The 18,547-nt window shown below is 44.7% G+C and overlaps 1 protein-coding gene across 2 annotated transcripts in view; it reads right to left on the bottom strand.

Moving 5' to 3' along the window:
- Window positions 1–18,547, bottom strand: part of RIN3 (Ras and Rab interactor 3) — a 75,153-nt gene that overhangs the window by 54,593 nt on the left and 2,013 nt on the right. For both annotated transcript variants that reach the window (XR_014694085.1, XM_084522764.1), the window contains exon 2: window positions 1,431–1,617. Coding sequence is in view for 1 of the 2 variants with exons in the window: in XM_084522764.1 (XP_084378890.1) it covers window positions 1,431–1,617 (187 nt within the window). In the remaining variant the exon portion in view is untranslated. The remainder of the gene's footprint in view (window positions 1–1,430; window positions 1,618–18,547) is intronic.

Below are 18,547 nucleotides of genomic sequence, written 5' to 3'. Positions count from 1 at the left end.
GCCGTATGTACATGGCTCTGTCAGAGTCACTCAGGTCTCCCTCTTCAGAGGGTGCAGAAGGAAAAAGATTTCTAGAGTATATTTGCCTGGCTGATTTGATAAGTCTGGCTTAGGGTGAGGTGCAGGGCCCTGCACTGCTGTGGGGTCTCTCTGCCCATCAGCTCCTGCAGCGTCCCGCTGCCTTGCTCAGGAGCAGGCGCTGCACTGCAAGCAGCCCATGTTGGTTAGGCAATCCCACCACTGGGGTCATTCAGCAGTGCCAGCTGTAAGCCCTGTGACAGATTTTACCCTGACCCAGCCACGGGGCAGACCCACACCTCCTCAGATCAGCAGTGAGTTCCTGCTGTGCTCTGCCATCAGCTCGGTCCATTTGAAACCCGCCGTACCAAGATGCCATGAATGGGGAGCTCCCTCTGCTGCAGAGCTGGTTTTCTGAAGCAAGCTCTGAGCTTTTCAGAAGTTTGCTATTTCCAAATGTTTAGCTTATGGGCACCAAATATTAGTTACTGCAATAGAAACTACTCCCAGCTACTTCCAGAATTTCAGAGCCTTTTCTTCAGGGATTTTTTTTTATTGCTCCAAATTTGAATAGTCAACATACAAACTCTTCCATTGCAATTCCTCAGCCTAGCCTAAGACCTAAGGAAAGTCTCTCTGCTCTGCTCATTTGCTGATGCACTCATCCACTACGCCCCATGAAGACCTCCTATAATCCTGATGGATTCGAACTCGAGCCAAGGAGGCTCTTCATGCTCCTTCTCTCCAGTTCTCTGAGTTCAGGCTACATCTGAGCAACCATAGTGCTCGTGTACTCCCTCCAGAGTTAATCCTTGTGCCTAGCAGAGGGCCAGAGGTTAATAAAGAAAAACAAAACACAACTTCTTTGTACCCATTCTGCACCTGGCCAATGTCTCTGAAAATCTCCAGATCTTGGAGAATTGTATGGCCTTCCTCAATCCAGATACAGCCTTGACTGGAAAAATTTCTCTCTTGCAAAGTAAGGCTGTTTCATTTATGTTTGTTTGTTTATTATTTTTATACTATTCATTTAAAAATTCTCTTGCTTGAAATAAAATGTAAACACAGCTGTAGGAAAAATATTGCAGGAGGCTGGATGAGAGGGTGTCTGCAGAGAAGCATGAGCCCAGGAAAAGCCAGGCACAGGTGCCTGGTTTTGGGGTGAATAAGATGGCATCCCCATGAAACCACATGCTAAGTAAATAAAAGCAGACAAAATTTCTTGCTCCCCAAAGCCATTAAGTTTGTCTTGTGCCACTGTGTGTGGCTAAAGCATCAAGTGGCAGTGGAAATAGTGTAAGTTGCTAAATATTTTTGCTTCCACATGAAAAGAAACACTGCTTGCTCCCCTAAACAGCTCTACCAGGGACAGGAAATGTGGTTGTCTGAACCAAAAACCACTTTGGACTTACCCCTGCTGCTTCTTTGCCAAGTATCGCCCCAGCCCTTTCCTGGTTCATGTTCAGCTGAAGCCAGACAGGACAGGTCTTGATGAGTTTATCAAGGATGCTGATTCCTGGAAGCGAGAGGCAGTTTCGCAGGGCAGTGGCCCGACAGAGAAGTGTCTCTTTCCCGTCTTCACTGGTATCGCTGCTGGGGCTGAAACACAGCAAGGGAGTCCCTTGTAAAAGCAGAACAGCAGGTGGAAATCTCCGGGGGAGTGAGGACTTCAAACACACGCATGCAGACATGCACACACAGTGCACTTATGCACGAGGGGTATCAGACTAAATATGCCGTGCTACGACAGAGGCAGACTGGGCACACAGGCCCCGACAGACAGGTCCCAAGGAACATTGCCTCACACTAATAATACACGCCTGGCTTTCAGACCACAAACTTGCAAGGTGTTTTTTGCTGCCGGCTGTTGGTTTTGTCTCCTCTGCCTACCTTGCCTGAGCAAGGGTACCAGTGCTCAGGCAAGGCAGATCAGCAGGAGCTGTGAAGAGGCACCGTGTGGTGCCTCGACCCGCTCTCGGAGCCCCTCAGGGGCAGTCTGCCAGCAGTAGCCAGAGGCACCTCAGCTGCTATCCCTTTTTGGCAGCCCCGCTGTGCAGCCAGTGAGACTGCCCTTCAGCAGCCTGCAGAAAGGCAGACCAAGACATCTTGCTGACTAAAAATAGCAGCAAGAGCTTCGCGGCTGCACCACGGGCCTGTGCTGCAGGCAGCGGCTGGTGGTTGCAGCGATGGACGCGTCCCTGCCCCTGTGCCCCGCGGGGCCTGCGGCTGCCTTTGGGAAGTCCTCCACCTGTGCTGCCAGTTGCAGGGCACAGGGCTCAGAGGAGAGGGTGTGAGGATGCACTCTGCAGAAATTTGTCCCCTACAGAAGAGGTATCGGAGTAATTCCAGGCCCAGCCCTGCAGACAGCGCTCGGTTGATCAGTGCGACCCAGCAAGTCCTGCAGGACAAGACACAGAGGGTACAAACACAGTGAACTCTTTGGAAGGTTTGTTTGTTCCAAGTAAATAAAAACAGATGTTGCATGATGAGAGAGGGGCCATCCTGAGGTACCACATTAGTAACACCCAGTCAGACCTTATTCTCAGCTATGGACAAGATACAAGAATATTGAAATTGTGCTGTTGGGAATCCTAAAGATCTGGGGCATGCTCTGCTTTAGATCTGTGTCCTGATCAGAGAGACAAAGAGCTAATTCTGTTCATTTTTAGTCCCCACAGTCTAACAGCAGAATGGTATCAAATGCTGGTTTCTAGCCACAGCACTGATTCAATAAGGCATTTATACGGGTGCTTAACACTGCAGCCAGTGGAACTGCTGACAGTTCTGGTCTTAAGAGCTCTACTGAACAAGGCTATAGATGCATGGATATGTGCTCATCACTCATCTGATTAATTGGTTTTAACAGTAGAGAAAATGTAGAAGAACATGCACAAAGTTCTTGTCTCAGTTTTGCTGCTTAGATGTCAGAGTTGGAAAAAGCAGGACTCTTGCTTTTGATTTACTGTTATTTCAAGTCTTTTAATTTTCCTTTTTTTGTTTTTTTCATTGATTTAAAAATGACAATGGTGATTCTAAAAAAAAAAAAAAAAAGATATGGATCTTAAAGTAGTGTATTTCAAACAAGGTCAGACTTAAACTACTAAAAGAGAGTCCCTTCAAAGGCCTAATCTAACACAGCATGCTTAGTCCAAAATTTAGTTTTCATAAAAATAGCCTTTGAAATCCCAAAACCCAGTGAGATTTTATTTTATTTTATTTTATTTTATTTTTTCTTTTGCAACCCTATGGAGACAGCTTCCTTAGAAAACGTATGATCCTCTGCAATCCCTATTGCTGATTCAGAATATTAGCCCACAGATTCATGATTTTAATCAATACATTTTCAATGTTATGGCAAAGGCAAAAAGAATGAGAGAAATATGCTTAAAAAAGGAAATAGAAATAACTTTCTTTTCACTTGTGCTAAACACCCAGCTTGTCACATAGGTGAGGAAATTTCTTTTTGATACAATAACTTATGATTTTAATCAGCATCATCTCAGCAAACACAGAGTTAAACAGTGGAGGGCAGCTTTTGGAAGTTAACCCCCTGTCACCTCTTGGTTTCTTTCTTTAAAGCAGAAACTAAAAGAAACACCCAGTAACCATGCAAAAAGAAAGTGTGTGCTAGATGGGAACAGTCATATTTGGTAATGGGAAAGAAGTAATGAGCTGAAGGAAAAGGCAGGTGAGTTATAGTGAAATACTCCATAACACTGTTAGCAAAAGCTACTCCACATATTAGTCATGCAAATGTGTATCTGTTCTTGCCAAGGATGTATGAAACCGAGGACAAAAGGTGGCCAGTGCTGATAATGCCTTCCTGTGTCACCAGGTGACGTGCATTGCACTAGCTCCAATGATGCTGAACTTCATTACCCATTAATAATGTAACGGGAAAAGAAAAGGGTCAGCAAAGCACCAATACGCATGAATTCCATCACCTGGAAGGAACTGAGGGTATCAGCAAAGGCAAGGAAATGATACAGAGTGTCTCGGACCCAGAGATGAGCTCAGGCCTTGCATTCCCCAGGGAGGAGCTCAGCCTTGATGTGGGCAGAGGCACCCAGCCCTCTGCTCCCTCCGGCAGGCACAGCGCATGCACAGAGCCCTGATCACAGCAGCAATGCGGGCTTGGCACCAGGAACAACTGGCTGGTAAGGAAAAATAACAGAACTGCACTTGCAAAGCATGTGGATGCGTGTCGGGCTCATAATCCAGGCTTTAGAGAACAGATGAAAACCAGAAAATCATTCCAGATTTAGACATGCAAAATAAAAATTGAACAGTCAGAAAAGATTTGTTTTAATGGAAACATCTTGTGATTTAAGTGTGAGGGGATTTTCAGTGCAGATAATTAAAGGCAGTGGATGAGGCTTTTTGGCAGGAGAGGAACCCAGCCTTTTGGGGACCCTCAGGGATGGGAGCCCTGGTGTGGGGTATCCTTCCCACAAAAGCCAGCCCAACCAAGAAGAAGGAAGCAGGCTGTAATTCCTGTACACAGGCAGGAAAGGACAGCCCAGCAAAAGGGGAGGCTGTGATAAGAGGGAGAAGAGAGGAGTCATTAAGGAGGTCGTATTAAAACAGGGGAATGTTAGGCTAGACGCTTCCTGACAGTGAGCTATAACAGATGATAGATAAGTTCCAAAGAGAAGGGGGAGAGAGCTGCATTGCCCAAATCTCTTAAAACACCATATTTAAAGCACTAGCAAACACTTTATTGAGCCAAATCCAGTGCTGGCTATGAAATGGGAGTGAATGACCTGACAGACCTCTTCCAGCTGTGATGCTGTGACCCATGACACACCAGTTGACGCAGTTAAGGCACCAGTGCCTGACTTCTTTCCTGGGTGCAGCTGTCACAAAGAGCCAGATGCCAGGCTGTGGGACTGCTTAATCCCCCAATTTAATCCGGCTCCCTGGTAGCTCTGGTAGCTGCAGAGAGAGGAGGGAGCACAGGCAGCTCCCGGGTTCTTGCTGTGCTGCCAATTGAAGGGATTTGCAGGGCCGTGGCGGTGAGCAGACGGCCTTTGCTATTTCGCTCACTCAGAGTTCACAGTTGGATGATTTTGAAGCTCACAGTTTTCAGAAACAACATGCTGTTTGACTAACTCTTTCCCCCTTCTCCCACCGTCCTTCAAAACCCTTTGACTGGTACAGGCAGGTGCTCATTTTTGTTACGTGTGATGTGAAGCTGCAAAGCTGGCCTTAGAGCTGCCAGCTCTACATTTTTTATTGAGTTCTCCCTGCAAAGTACTTCCAAATTGCTCTGCTAAATTGAACTCAGTTGGGATGCAGGGGACTATGTGTTGCATATTGATTGGCAACACAGATTAATTAATTGCACAGTGATTACACGCATACACCTGCCCCAGTTTGGCAGAAGTTATCAGGTTGCTTGGTTGAGATTAATAATAATGACAATGGTGATTTGGATTACTGCACAGTGACTGTGCACCGACAAAATGCTTCCTCTGCTTCAGAAACTGGGCCACACTTGCCAGCTGAATATTCCCAGAAATCATCAGAACTGCAAGGAGATTCAAGCCACTAAATTTCATGCAGGCCTGGGTATACCCTTGCAAGGGATTTCAGAAATGTTTCTGTGGACGTGCTGATGTTAAGGGCTTCTGGGTTGTACCGTATAAACTCTGAACAGCCCAGAGGGAGCTGAGATGCACAGAAGTTGTGTGCAATAGCAGTGGTGACTGACAGATGAGTTAGGTCAGAGTTTCCGTCCATGCCAGCCCCCACCAGCCTGTGCAGTCCTGTATATTTGCAGCTTCTCCCTGCCACCAGAACAGGTCTGAGAAGATGTACCAGGTGTTATTAAATCTGAACCTTAAATCAGAAACTAAATGCTCTGCAGTGCACTGATTACTAATGACCGAGGTCCTTTCATTGTTTAAATTAATCAGGTATAAGAATTAGCAACTAGTCTTTTATTATTACTTATTATTACTATTGCTTCTGCTTCTTCCTTTGAATATTAGAAGGCTTTAAGAGAGAAAGAGAGCAGTGGTTTGCTGTGCTGTCCTCAAGGAAAGAGGCACTAGAATATCTGTATTCACGGCAGAGCAGGCACCACAGCTGCTAAAATGTCTGCCAGTGGGCTTGTTACTGGGGGAGCTGAAGAAGGACAAGAGACCTTAACTCCATGTACCAGGTAAAGAGCAATTTTTTGCACCAAAGCCTCCTGGTACCTGAAGGGATACTATTCGGAACAAGCCAGTTTGTGTCTGAAGCTCACCTGTGTGGAAACCTTCAAGTACAGCAATACGGTTTACAAAGCTCAAAGGAGCTGAAGAGAGAGGAAAAGTTAGAATCTCCTGACGCTGGCACACCAGTCCTGGTGGAAGTAGCTGGACAATGCTGGTTATTCCTGAGGCTGAAAGAGAGAGCTGCGAGCAAGGAGCTTCATGGAAGGCATCAGATGACAGTGCTGAGATCGCACAATTAAAAAGACTGACAGAAAACTCACAACCCTGTTCTACATGTATACCGTGTGTCACAACCAGCCCAGTTGGACTCAGTCTGCCACTGGTGACAGAGGCAGCTCATTGAATCTATTTTTTCCCAGTCACTTTCATGCTGGAAAGGGTATGAAGTTCTGAACTAGCCCACTGAAGAAGGAATAATCAGAGTTAGAAGAGTAGCAGCAAAAAAGTGCAACAAGGTTTCCTTAGCTAGACCCATTCCACATACTTAACTACCCATGCTTTTTGTGGTGTAATATCACTTCCAATTAGATTGACTCATTAAAAATCTTTGTTTCAACACTTGTGAATTCATGTGCTGTTCTTTCAGCTTACTGGAAGTTAAGCAGCGCCACAGCTAAAGGGCCTCAAGATGTATTTTGCTTCCATCTTAGATGTGGTCATTTCTCAATGTCTTCTCTTCATTTTCACAAGTCAGTCCATATTTGCTCCTTTGATCAGTTCAGAACAAACTAATCCAAAATGGAGGAGAGGGATTCATTTAATTTATGGATCTGTGTTAGGTGACCTTGCTTAAGTTTTGTTTTATCTCCCAAAAGCTGATGGAATGGAGTCTGGTACCCCAGACACCTACTGAGAGAGCTCCATCATCTGTAAACTTTTTGAGTCATTTAATCATGAAGCAGAGTATTAAGAAAATGGGAGGGCAGAAAAGTGACTCATGGAAAAACCCATAGCAAAAGAACTAACATTATCCATCAAAAGTTGATGCTGCCACATAGTAAATTTGGACTTTACTGAAAGTTGTTTTGTTTTTTTAATAGAGTCAAGAGACCAGATAGAAATTAAACCAACAAACAGAAAGCAAACAAACAAACAAACAAAAACAATGAAAAAAAAAAAAACAAAAAACAGTGAGAGAAGAAAGTTTTTGAGGTCTTCAGAGATCACACCTAGCTGATTGGCGCCCTTCAGTTAGAAATATAAAACAAGTTTCTGGGTGGGCAGGCAAATGTCAGAGAAAAGATGTAGGTAGTTAAGCAAGGAGGTTCCTGCATTGCAAAGTTCTGAGATGTATGGAAAAACTGGATAATGGAAGTGGCAATGACAGGCTCAGTGTGTCCCACGAAGCAGGTTTGGCTGTTCAGTAGCCCTTCATACCTTGCAGGAGGCTTGTGCTACTGGTCTGGCTCGGTGATGTATGTGTGGCTCAGGAAGTAGTGCTTCTCAAACTGTGGTCTGCGGACAACCTGTGGTTGGCAGAGCACTTCCTCTTGCTCACTGCTCTCCTTGTTTCCACTCTAGCTTTTATGTCCACCCTCCATCCGTTTGGTCTTTGATCTACAGTTGATGCCCTGCATTTCCCAGCCTGTAAATCACCATGATTAATAGCCAAGGAAGCAGCTGTTCCAGCTGCCAAAAGGTGAGCAGTAAGGCAAACCAATGGTCCCTTAAATACTGTCCGTTCCTCCAGTATCCCCTGCACCTCATAGCTCACCAAACATCTCTGTTGATCACTTCACTTTCTGATACAGACACCCTCAGCTTCAGCAGTGAAGGTTTGCACCCTGCAATTAAAGGCTCATTTTGGTGAGCTTTTTGTTACCCACCAGGGATTTCCAAAATGCCCCCCTCTGTGAACACTACCAGGGGGTTGTACACACAGACCGCAGGTATCCACCTCTCCCCAGCTGGACCCCACCTGTATATGTTCATAGCTGTTGGCCAAGTCATCACCCTGTCTGAGAGCTCATCTGCTGTTAAGTCACCAGGCACTCACCATCCTGGTCACAGAAGCCACAAGAAATCACAAAGTATGAGAAAGTACTATTATACTCCATGCAGGGATTGGTGCAACCACTAGTTGTACAGCTGGAAGATCAGGAATTGATGTATCAAACTATCAAGTAATGAGCAACCTCAACGAAGCAGTGGCAAAACTCCTGTCAAAGCCTCTGGTTTGTTCCTGTCAGCCAACGTGAATTGCAGGAGTCCTTTCAAGGAGTAGGAGGGTGTACCTAAATGCTCATTAAGTTACTACTTTCACTATGCTTCTTAGGTTCATTAGGCCTGCCCCTCCATTTAATGTATATTATAAGGAATTGCATGTGCACAAAAAAAAAAAACAAACAACAACAAAAAAAAAACAAAATGCAAACTAATTCACGTTGCTGCTAATACCCAGGTCAGCCCTACTGACAAACCAGCAGTCCATCACTGACAGCCATGACCCGGGCAAAAACAAGATAAGAACAAACGTCAAAAATTCCCTGAAGGAAGAGGCCTTCTTTCAAAACCCAGTCCAAGTTGTTTTCCTTAGTCCATCTGTTTCCTGCAATTATTAATGTAGAAATTAATGCAGATATTAATGCATGTGAGCACCACAGTGAGCTTGAGTGAACGTGTTCTGTTGGTGCAATGTGAATTAGCTTGTACTTAACTCACAAATGCTAGTTATCTTTATTTAACCTTGCACATACAATTTTTTGTTCTCAACAGTTTGACTCAATCTAATCAACCGTCTTTCTCTTATTCCTCAGTCAAAACATACATTCCAGCCTTAGCAAATTACCCCTTTGCAAGGTTTACTGCTCTTACTGCTCAACAGACAGTGGCTGTATTAAGTCTTTCTCCCCCGTATTCATAATCAGAGCTCTTAGGTCATTTGACCTTTGCCTGTTTCAAACCCAAATTATTCTCTTAGGAATTTCAGCATATCAGCAAAACTGAAGATTTTTCTCTGTGTGCATGCAATGAAGAATAATTTGTACTTCTGCAAGGCCCTTTCACTGCAAAGAAGAGAGCTTCTGAAATGAAGGACTAGCCAGAAGTCATTTCTGCCAAGGCCAGAGAAGCCAAATAAAACAAATTTTCCTTAACAAAAAGCTGCAAAAGTATTTGCTGGGTAATTCTATTTTAACTTCTCTGGAAAGGTTTTTGAGGTGCAGGAACCAGAAACAAATGTTTGGAAGAAAAGGAACAATTTCCTAGGCTGTAAGAACAAAAGAAAGTCAGCAACCTTTCTCTCCCTGTGGCGTCAGAGCACTAGAAGGGCCCAGCAGAGCCACCAGCTGGACAGAAGACAGATGAATTTGTTCTGTGCCTTTCAAAAATATGTGAAGTGCTGGAAGCACAGAGTACCTTGTTTTGACTGAAGGGCCAGGGCTATTGGAGGTTTTACCTCGCCCTTTCCCAGCTCATCAGGCCAGGAAGGAAGAGAGGAATGAGATCCCTGGGAATGTTTTCTCTAAATTGTGTTCACTTAACAAAGAGGGGAAAGGGAAATGGAAAATAAAGGAGAAATTCTCAAATTCAAAATTAGTTAAGAATATATTGCAATTTTGCTTAAACAGAACCTTTATGTTTCAAATCCTATATATTAAAAATGAGTTAAAGTTGTATAACATGTCAGAGGAAAAACTTCTTTAAGAGTTATAAAATGTTATAAATGTTAAAAAATAGTTATAAATGCAATGTCTTTCCTCACCTTGTGAATGAATTTAGTGTAGTCATATGAGATACATGAGATATAAGGCACTAACCACACAGACTTGCATGAAACTAAGCAGTCTTCCCCTCTTCTAAGAAAGACCTGCAAAAGTTTATCTCAGTCTTGATTTGCAAATAGAAATGTTTGTTTCACTAAGGGAAATAAATCCATTGAACTCTTGCCCTGTGATATCTCAAGAAGCAGAAATGGGCCTTCAGCATTTCAAGGCAGGTGCCCCTCCCGTTGGGTGAAGGGTCATCAGACTGGTCATTCAGTCATTGATCTGCAAACTTACTTAAACAAAAATTTTCATATTTTGGGTAAGATTTCATTCCAATTTCAGTGTGAATGCATTTCAACACATGGTGCTGTTAGTAAAAAAAATAATATCTAACTTTATGAACTTACTCTTTGTCACCTTTTATCCTTACTCCAGCAGTTTCAAATTCCACATATTAAATTTTGATTAGGCATTGGAGAAGTGTGTTTATTCCTTGCTTATCAGGGATCTGACAGGATCCCTGCCTGCATTCACACTGATGTGAAGTTAGGGATTTGCTTTCTCAGGGGAAGAAGACAAAGAAGAAAATGTCTTGTTGAGGGATTTCAGGGTTATGGAAAGGTGGTGAAGAGTGCTGGTCCCCCTGTGCAAGGATGAGAGAGGTGCTCTGGCTTGCAGGGCTAAGCTGAGTGACCTGCCCTGCCGGTGGGCATGGCCCTCACCATCCTGTGCTGCTTGGACAGCCTGGGGCCGAAGGGCTGGTTCTGGAGATGTGTCAGACACCTCAAGCTGTCCCTGCGGCAGCTGGGAGCTCAGCGTGTGGCTGCAAAACCTGCCAAGCAGCAAGGTAGGTCTGTCAGCTCCCACAGCCCCAGCTAAACCCTCACTTGTTCATCTAACAGTGCTTACAGTCACTTGGCCACCAGGGCTGTGATATAAATAAACCATGACCCAAAGGCTGTGGCTTCACAACAGCTGAAGACAATCCATAACAGTGTTGCCGTGGTTATGTCCTCCCCAAAACACCAGTGCTGCACCCTCCTCCCCTCTCCTCTCCCCTGCCCTCCAGGCCACCATTGTGTCTCTGACCTGAGGCAATTCGACTGAGGGGGTGAGAGGGCAGAAGAAGGCCTCGTGTTAGACACAGCTCTCTCGCCCAGCTCCCTGCTCAGCTCAGCAAAGCACAGACATTTGAAAGGGATTCACCCCACTGGCACCAGGCACCCTGAATTACTCCCTGGAGCTGTTGCTTCTCCAGTAAGGCCAGAGATGCTCACAGGTGCACAGGTTCCTAAATCAAACACAACAATTTAGCTCCTAAAGTCAGGCAGGATGAACCCAGGCTAGATCTAAATAGCTAGGTCCAACTACAGTGGGAGATGCCAGAATCCCAGGTCCAGGGACCTACCATGCAGCCCCTACCACCCATCCCTCTCACAGCCAGCTCTTCACAGAGCCCCTCAGGCAAACTCCACCACAGTTTCCCAGCCCCAAGGCCCCATCCCCGCAGGGAGGGCACCACTGTCACTTTAGGTTTTGGCTGGAAAAGTTACCAATGAGCTCCAGTCTAAAGTAACTTGCCAGAGAGAGAATTAGGATGGGAACTCAGTACAAAATTACACCAAAATGCCCTGTGTTACATGTTTGTTCTCCAGACAGAAAGGAAAGTGACCCAAAGCCAACCTCCCTCCTGTCTGCTGATTCAGCAGGAGAAGCTCTGGGCTTCGCCTGGTTACTGTTTTTTTTGTGTGGGGTATCATGAGTGACAGATTCCTTGGAGAGAACTCAAGGGAAAACAAAGGAAAGAGAGAAGAGAGAAAAAAATTCTTGGCAGGCACGATGAAAGGTTGGGCCAGGTCCCGGGCTGTCATTTAGCCAAATATGTGGGACAACCTTCTTTTGCCTACAAGTCTGCTAGCAATTTGCAGAACAGCATTGCAGGTAGCCAGCAGGGCTGCCAGTCTCCAGACTGCTATTTTTTGGTCTCTGTTTCCTTGGTGAAGTTTCCCAAGCAGCACACAACTTAACTGAGTTCATAAGGGGCAGCAACCGCTCCCAGTTCTGCCCAGCAGCTGCTTTTACAAGACAGAGGCTTCATAAAACTGGCTTTCTCCAGAGGGCCACAGGAGGAGTGCACCTGAGCTGTGAGGACTCCCTACATTTGGCAAGGTTTCCCCAGCATCCAAAGGGCTGAACATATTTACTTGGTTTCAACAAAACATTTAAAATTCCCAAACAATTCATTAGCCTCGCAAAAGCAAATGGAAAGTACTAATTAACATAGTCAAGGAATTACTTCAAGTATTAAGACAGGTCTTTCAACCCCACCAGAAACAGTGTTGTCCCACAGACAAATTGCAGAGAGCAAATGCCAGCAGCCCCAGCCCTTGCAGGACCAGATCTTAGCCAGGACTGCAGTCCAGCTCAGAGAACAACTCCCTAGAGCATAGTTTCATGCTCCTCTTAATTCAGGGCAATGGCAAGGACACTGCTGAAAGGGCAGTCCCCGGACCGCACTTGCACACACTCCCCCCTCTTTGCTTTTGCTGCTTCTCTTGCCTCAGATCTAGAGGCAGTGTAACCACTAAGGAAATTGGTTCAGCATCCTAATCCAGCAGAAAACTGAAAAGAAAAGGCTTTATGGGAACTGGATTCTGTTTCTGGCTTTACCCCAAACTTAAAGAATGGTAGAGAGCAAGTCCAGGGAATAAATGCATTGCAAGGATTGAAGGGTTACTAAGTGAGTGACTATAACCAAATCAGCTCCATGAGCTCGTGCCTCAATTTCCCTTCCTACAGCAGCTGTAGTAAATATCTGTCTTCAGCTAATTGCTGTTTCACATTTGTGAAACATCCTGTGATCCTCTCTTTATACGTACAAGGGCTTTATATTAATCATAAAATGTCATTAAGATAATGAATAAGCTTTGTCCCTTTTAAAGGTATCAGTAATGCAGAAAGCAGAAATCCTTAACTTGACCATAAACATATTCCCTGTTCAGCAGAAAGGTGATGGAAGGTCTGGGAAAGGCACACTGATACGCATGTATATATTCATCTGTTTGAAAAGAGCTACATTCTTCAGCACTCCCTGGCTTGTGTGCATCTAATAGAATATCTATTTAGGAAAATGTGACTAGCATAACCAGCTATGCAGTGCTCACATCTGCTAATCCTTTGCTGCTCAAGTAATCATCTTCACTTGCAAAAAGATTTATACTATTTTGGGTGCAGGCAAAGAGGAGCTAAGCACTCCAAACCTCTCACAGCTGAAACCTCGAGGGAAGCATTACCTTAGCATTCCCACTCTGGCAAGATACATTGATTTAGAGATCCCATTTCTGGAAGTGGGTAGAATTACTTTAGATAGCTCAGAGAGGCACAAAATGGACAAAGGAAAGGCTTGCGGCTACGATATTTACCATATTGGGTGACGCCTGTTGCTCTATTATATTTGCACAGCTTAAATAACTCTGCTTGCTTGACCACAGCTGCTTTGCAGCGCTGTTTTATTATGCATTTAAACACACATATACGCACACAAACTTCACAGCTAAAAAACACCAGCTGAAAGCTTGCCTTGTCTGTCTGAGAAGCAAGAACCCAAGAGCCTGGAAGGGATTTCTGTCTAAGTTTCTCTCTGTTGGAGTTGCTCCGGACTGACACCAGCGAAAAGCTCCAACTCGGCCACGTGCACGCCTGGGGATTGCTTCAGTCAGGGGGAGGTGGGGGTTGTACACGTGTTCCTACACTGTTCAAGCAGCTTGTCGATACCAGAGTGCTGCAGGGAGAGAGTGGGGTGCCAAGGGTCTTGGCAGAAAATACAACATGTGCATAAGCAGCCTTGTGTACCAGCCTCCACTGTCCCTCCACAGAAGGTGGGGTGCCACCCTCACGCACGGACACACAACTCTACCCTGTGCAGGAGCTTAGCAGAGATTTGACAGCCAGGTTTCAACCCCTGCAAATGCTGTGCACCCTTTCTGGTGGTTAGTCCGCCAGGAGGCCTGCCCCTGGTCAGCGATCTTCTCACTGCAGTTTTTCTTCAAATCACCTAGACCAATGCTGGAGCCTGGGCGTGCCCAGCACCCTTTCGTGCCCTGCTTTGAAGTATTGATGTGCCGTGCCCCTGTCAACATGATTTTCAGAGTATTCCCCTGCTGGCTGGCTCTCCTGGAAGCACTGCCCACCTTCGTTTGACTGGTGGGTATGCTGGCCAGGGCTCAGTAATATATACATACCTTCCAGGGCAATTTGCTCTTCAAATTCAAGGGCAGCCCCTATAGGTTTCACTCCATTAATGCAGTGTTATGACCCCTACAGTCCATGGCTAGTAATTCCAGTAATTTTGCCCAGCTTTGAGTAAGTCCTACAGCTCTGATAACAGAGGCAGTGACCCAAGCCATTCCCACTAGGGCTGTAAGGGCATTGCCTCCTCTCATTCAGCTAATTCTGGAGAAGAAAGCACCTTTTTAAAATCTCTTATGTATTAGCTGTGCCCAAGTTTTAAGAAAGAATTTGTCACATACTTTCCTGTACAAATACTAATGTTTGAAGGTTTTTAGCATTATAAAATACACAACAAGCACTCCAGCCCCCTCCAGCTCAGAGATAATGACCACAAATATTCACAAGGGTAAAAAAAAAAAATCACTTATTTCTCCACACATAAACCCCTTAAAATTTGGGCAAATGTAACTGGGAGAACCAAAGACTAGCAGGGTTTTGTTCTCTCCATCCTCAAACTGAACCTCCTGTAAGAGCAAATTATTTCTCTTAAGCCAGACAGAATTAGTTGGCCAGCAGGATTTCTACTACAGACTTTGCAGCCTTGAGAAACTGATAAAAGGACCTCCTCCAAACAGAAGAATGTTTTTCAAGCCTTTCTCCTAAACATCAGTATCATCTTGCCTTTTGCCACCTTAAAAATTCCTAACAAATTTCAATTAATCAATTCCTACGTTGCTTGGATGATATAGTGCTGTTACTCAGTTACAATTCGTATGTGGGACAACTGTGGTACAGAGAGGGTAAGATCAGTGAGCAGGTCATGACTTTTTGGGTGATTATTGAAAATAAGCATCATTTATTTAGGGACCTACTTATTTACTTATCTGTATTGCAGTAGCATCCCCAGTCCTCTGTATGGATGAGCACCAGCATGTTCATTGCTGGTTAGGGCCCCTGCCTCAAACTGGTTCAGTAATCCAAATGCAGCTGAGGCAAATGGATGAGGCTGCAGTGCCCCTGAGGAGAAACCCATCCACAATCCTACTGCCTGTGGGCTTAGCTTTGCTGTAAATGGCCAGCCAGCCAGAGCCCCAGGGGTGGAGAAGCTGGAGGAGGAGGAGGCAGGTGGATTTTGTACTTGGTGACAAAAGAAGTGACTCTCTAGGGACTGTACCCAGCTGTGAGAGGTCACAGGAGCTCCTTTGAACCCTATGAGGCATGTGTGTAAGGGGTGGGTGGGGTGGACAGAAGTTGAATTAAAGCCAAACAAGTGATTAAGTCTCGGTCCTACTCCTAGTGCAAATCTGGCCCTAGGTGAAGATTTACTGTGGAGATTCCACTTCAATTACCTATGATGAAATACCCGTTCAGCACCACAGAAAAAAAAAATCTGAAAAGTGGAAAGTAATCTAGGACACATGGTGGATCATGGACCACCCCTTAGACCAGTGCTTTCTCGCCAAGAATTGCTGCTTAAGTGCCTTTTTAGCATGGCTGTGCATTAACTGCTTCCACTGTGTTTTGAAAGCCTTAAAGACACTTTTCTGCGGTAAAACAGACTTTGCCCATTCTTGTTTTCTGTTTTGATGCATAACTATTCTAAAAGTAAATCTGAAATCTTCTTTGGTAGTATGAATGCTTCACACTTTAGTTGGAAAAGTGTAGTTAGTCTTCAGGGACACAGGGCTTTCAATGACCCTCTGCTCACAGAGCCATCTGTGGGTTCTGTCACAATTCTTGTGACCAGAATTCGGTCAGCCATTCCAAACAGCTGCCTTTTCTTTCTAATGACCCCCCCAAAGAACTATTTATTTCTATTCCCAAATGCAATAAATCGACTCCCGTCCAAAATTACAATGGTTAAAGGTCTGCGATGGACAGTATGTTGTCCTAGTTTCACTAACTCAGGTTTCCGTGCTCTTTAGCAATCAAAGCAGGCAAGCACTTAAGGCTCTGGGAATTGAACCTTGCTGCAGCTTCTTTTTCTAATAGACCGGTTTTAGGTATCTAATGTCTGTTTTTCAGGTCAATTTAGAGATCTTCCTGAGTCTCACAAACCTATGCTGCTGATCTCTGAGAAACCATCTATACTTAATCATGGATAAGTAAAAATGTAGACCTACAATATTTTTAGTAGGAAAAATACTACAAAATAGATCCTCTCTGAGGTACATGAACTGTGTGCACGTGGTGTAGCAGAGGATGGAGCCAACCCAAAGCTGCGCCAAGCAATCCTCACAGCCACCCTCCTGGACACACCGTTGAGCGCGGATAGCTGTACACAGAGTGCGACACGTGTGCATCTTTCAGCCTATGCTGCCTCTAGGTTGGAAAATCAAGAGAGCGCGTAGCCATTCAGGACAGGAAGTGAGAAACTATCTTTAGCTGAAACTGTAGTGGAGAGGAGATGAACAGAAGATCACTCACGGCTTACGTTCATGCCCCCATTCCTATGAACGCTGGCATTGGACTGTCTGCAATGACGAGGAGCTCCCTGCTGAAGGACAACTTTTTGAGTGTGGTCTGACCCGAGGTATCGAAGGGCCAGTTGCCTTCTGTGCTAGCACCAGCACCACTGCACAAAGTGCTCAAAGCACCTGCTGAGGCTGGTGATCACACGATGAGTCAGTGTGGTCGCAAACACGCTTTTCTCTTAATTGAATTTCAGGAGACATAAGTCCACTCTGTGAGTGCACCAAGCCTCTTTAGAGAACACCTCTTTCTTTGTATCTTTACAATAATATCCTGATCCTGGTGCAACACAGTTATTTCCTTCCTGAGAAGCACCATCCTGTGGGAAAGGAAAATCTTCCCCTTTATCAGAGCTTGACAGACATCAGAGAGATTTGATAACACTGGTTTGTTTCCAGCTACCTGAACTGTCCCTTCCCCGCTTCAGCACAGCTCCCCACATGTACTGGGCTGAGGGTTTTGTTCAGCAGCACTCTGCATTGTGCCCAAGACCTTCTGAGGCCAACACTACCTGCTCACCAATTCAAACCATCCTAGATTATAGTTCTTCTCATAGGACAGCTCTCAAAGAGAGCTGTGTTTTTCTTTAAAATTGTTTTCTCAATTCAAGCCTGAAAATGTTCATATTAGACTTACCCCACTGCAGAGCCAGGTGTGTAACCTGGGCAGGAGAGCTTTTTTGGCCAACAAGGATTTAAAAGCTCCCATTCAAGCATAAAGGATGGGTTTGACAGGACGCTTACCAGAGATGTTCTCTGGCATTCTCGACACAGGAGATCAGATTAGATAATCAAATCAGTCCCCTCTGGAGCTCAGATCTGTGAGCCCATGAGAGTCGTTTGGTTCCCAGACTCCTCCAGTTCTTGGCCTCTTCTTTCTACATTCACTGCATGAAATCAATGTCAATTGTGATGTGGGTTTTGTGCCAAAAAGACATGTCTCCAAAAAGATGTACAGTCATCACTTCATTAGCTAGCCTGGTGCCCCACAAGTGAGAACTGCTGTAACCTATCCCAACTGCCTGCACCAGCCACTGTCCTCAATGACTATTTAATGTTTGCATATTGCTGATTATGTCTGTCTCGGCTCCTGTCTGCTCTTCTCATCATCTCCTCCATACATTTCCCAGATGTTGGAATGAAGGCATATACCTTTTCATGAAACTGTGGTCACCAGGCTCAATCAGCTCACATTTCTCCAGATGTTTTGTGATCTCATCACTTATTAACGCTCCTAGCTGAGTTAGCCTGACTCTAGCTTAGGATAACTGGTTATAATTTCCTTGCTCCTCTCCAACTCGTTTTGGAAGAATCTGATTAGACTGATTTTTATCCAGCCCTTTGATACCCTTCTCCCCACATCTGTCTCCGAGGAGCTATTGGTTTTGGATGCAGATTTCTTCCCAGCATCTTCCTGCCATTTCAGAGGTGTAAGTCAGCACAACCTCCTTAGGGATTTGCTACATGCAAAACAGACCCTTTGGTCACTGCAAGGACCAGATACACAGACACTTTCCAAGTTGCCAGGGTACTCCTATGATAATTAGCACTACCATAGTTTCTGTGCATGTAAGGAAGTTTTCCCATTTCATAACTCACAATTTTCACAATAAATTATTAATTAATTAAATAATTAAAATCCAGGTGGACAAAGGTACAATCTCAGCAATTGCTCATGAAATCTTTGTGCACAGAATTTTAAATTGGGTCCAAATTCTCCATCATCAGTTTGCCTCTGTTACTATCTCTTTTGAGAGCTACTATTTTTATCTACAAATACTTTGTGAATATGTGCCTAACTCCATGTGAACATAACCAAAAAGTCACATTTAATCAGTTAGTCACATTTCTACTTCCTTACATACAAGCTATGCTCGCTGAAGTGTAATTTTTTTTAGGA

This window comes from Aythya ferina (assembly GCF_964211825.1).
Source record: "Aythya ferina genome assembly, chromosome: 5".
Taxonomy (NCBI): Eukaryota; Metazoa; Chordata; class Aves; order Anseriformes; family Anatidae; genus Aythya; species Aythya ferina.
Note: the sequence above shows the minus strand (reverse complement) of the source record. Positions and strands in the feature narration are given on the sequence as shown.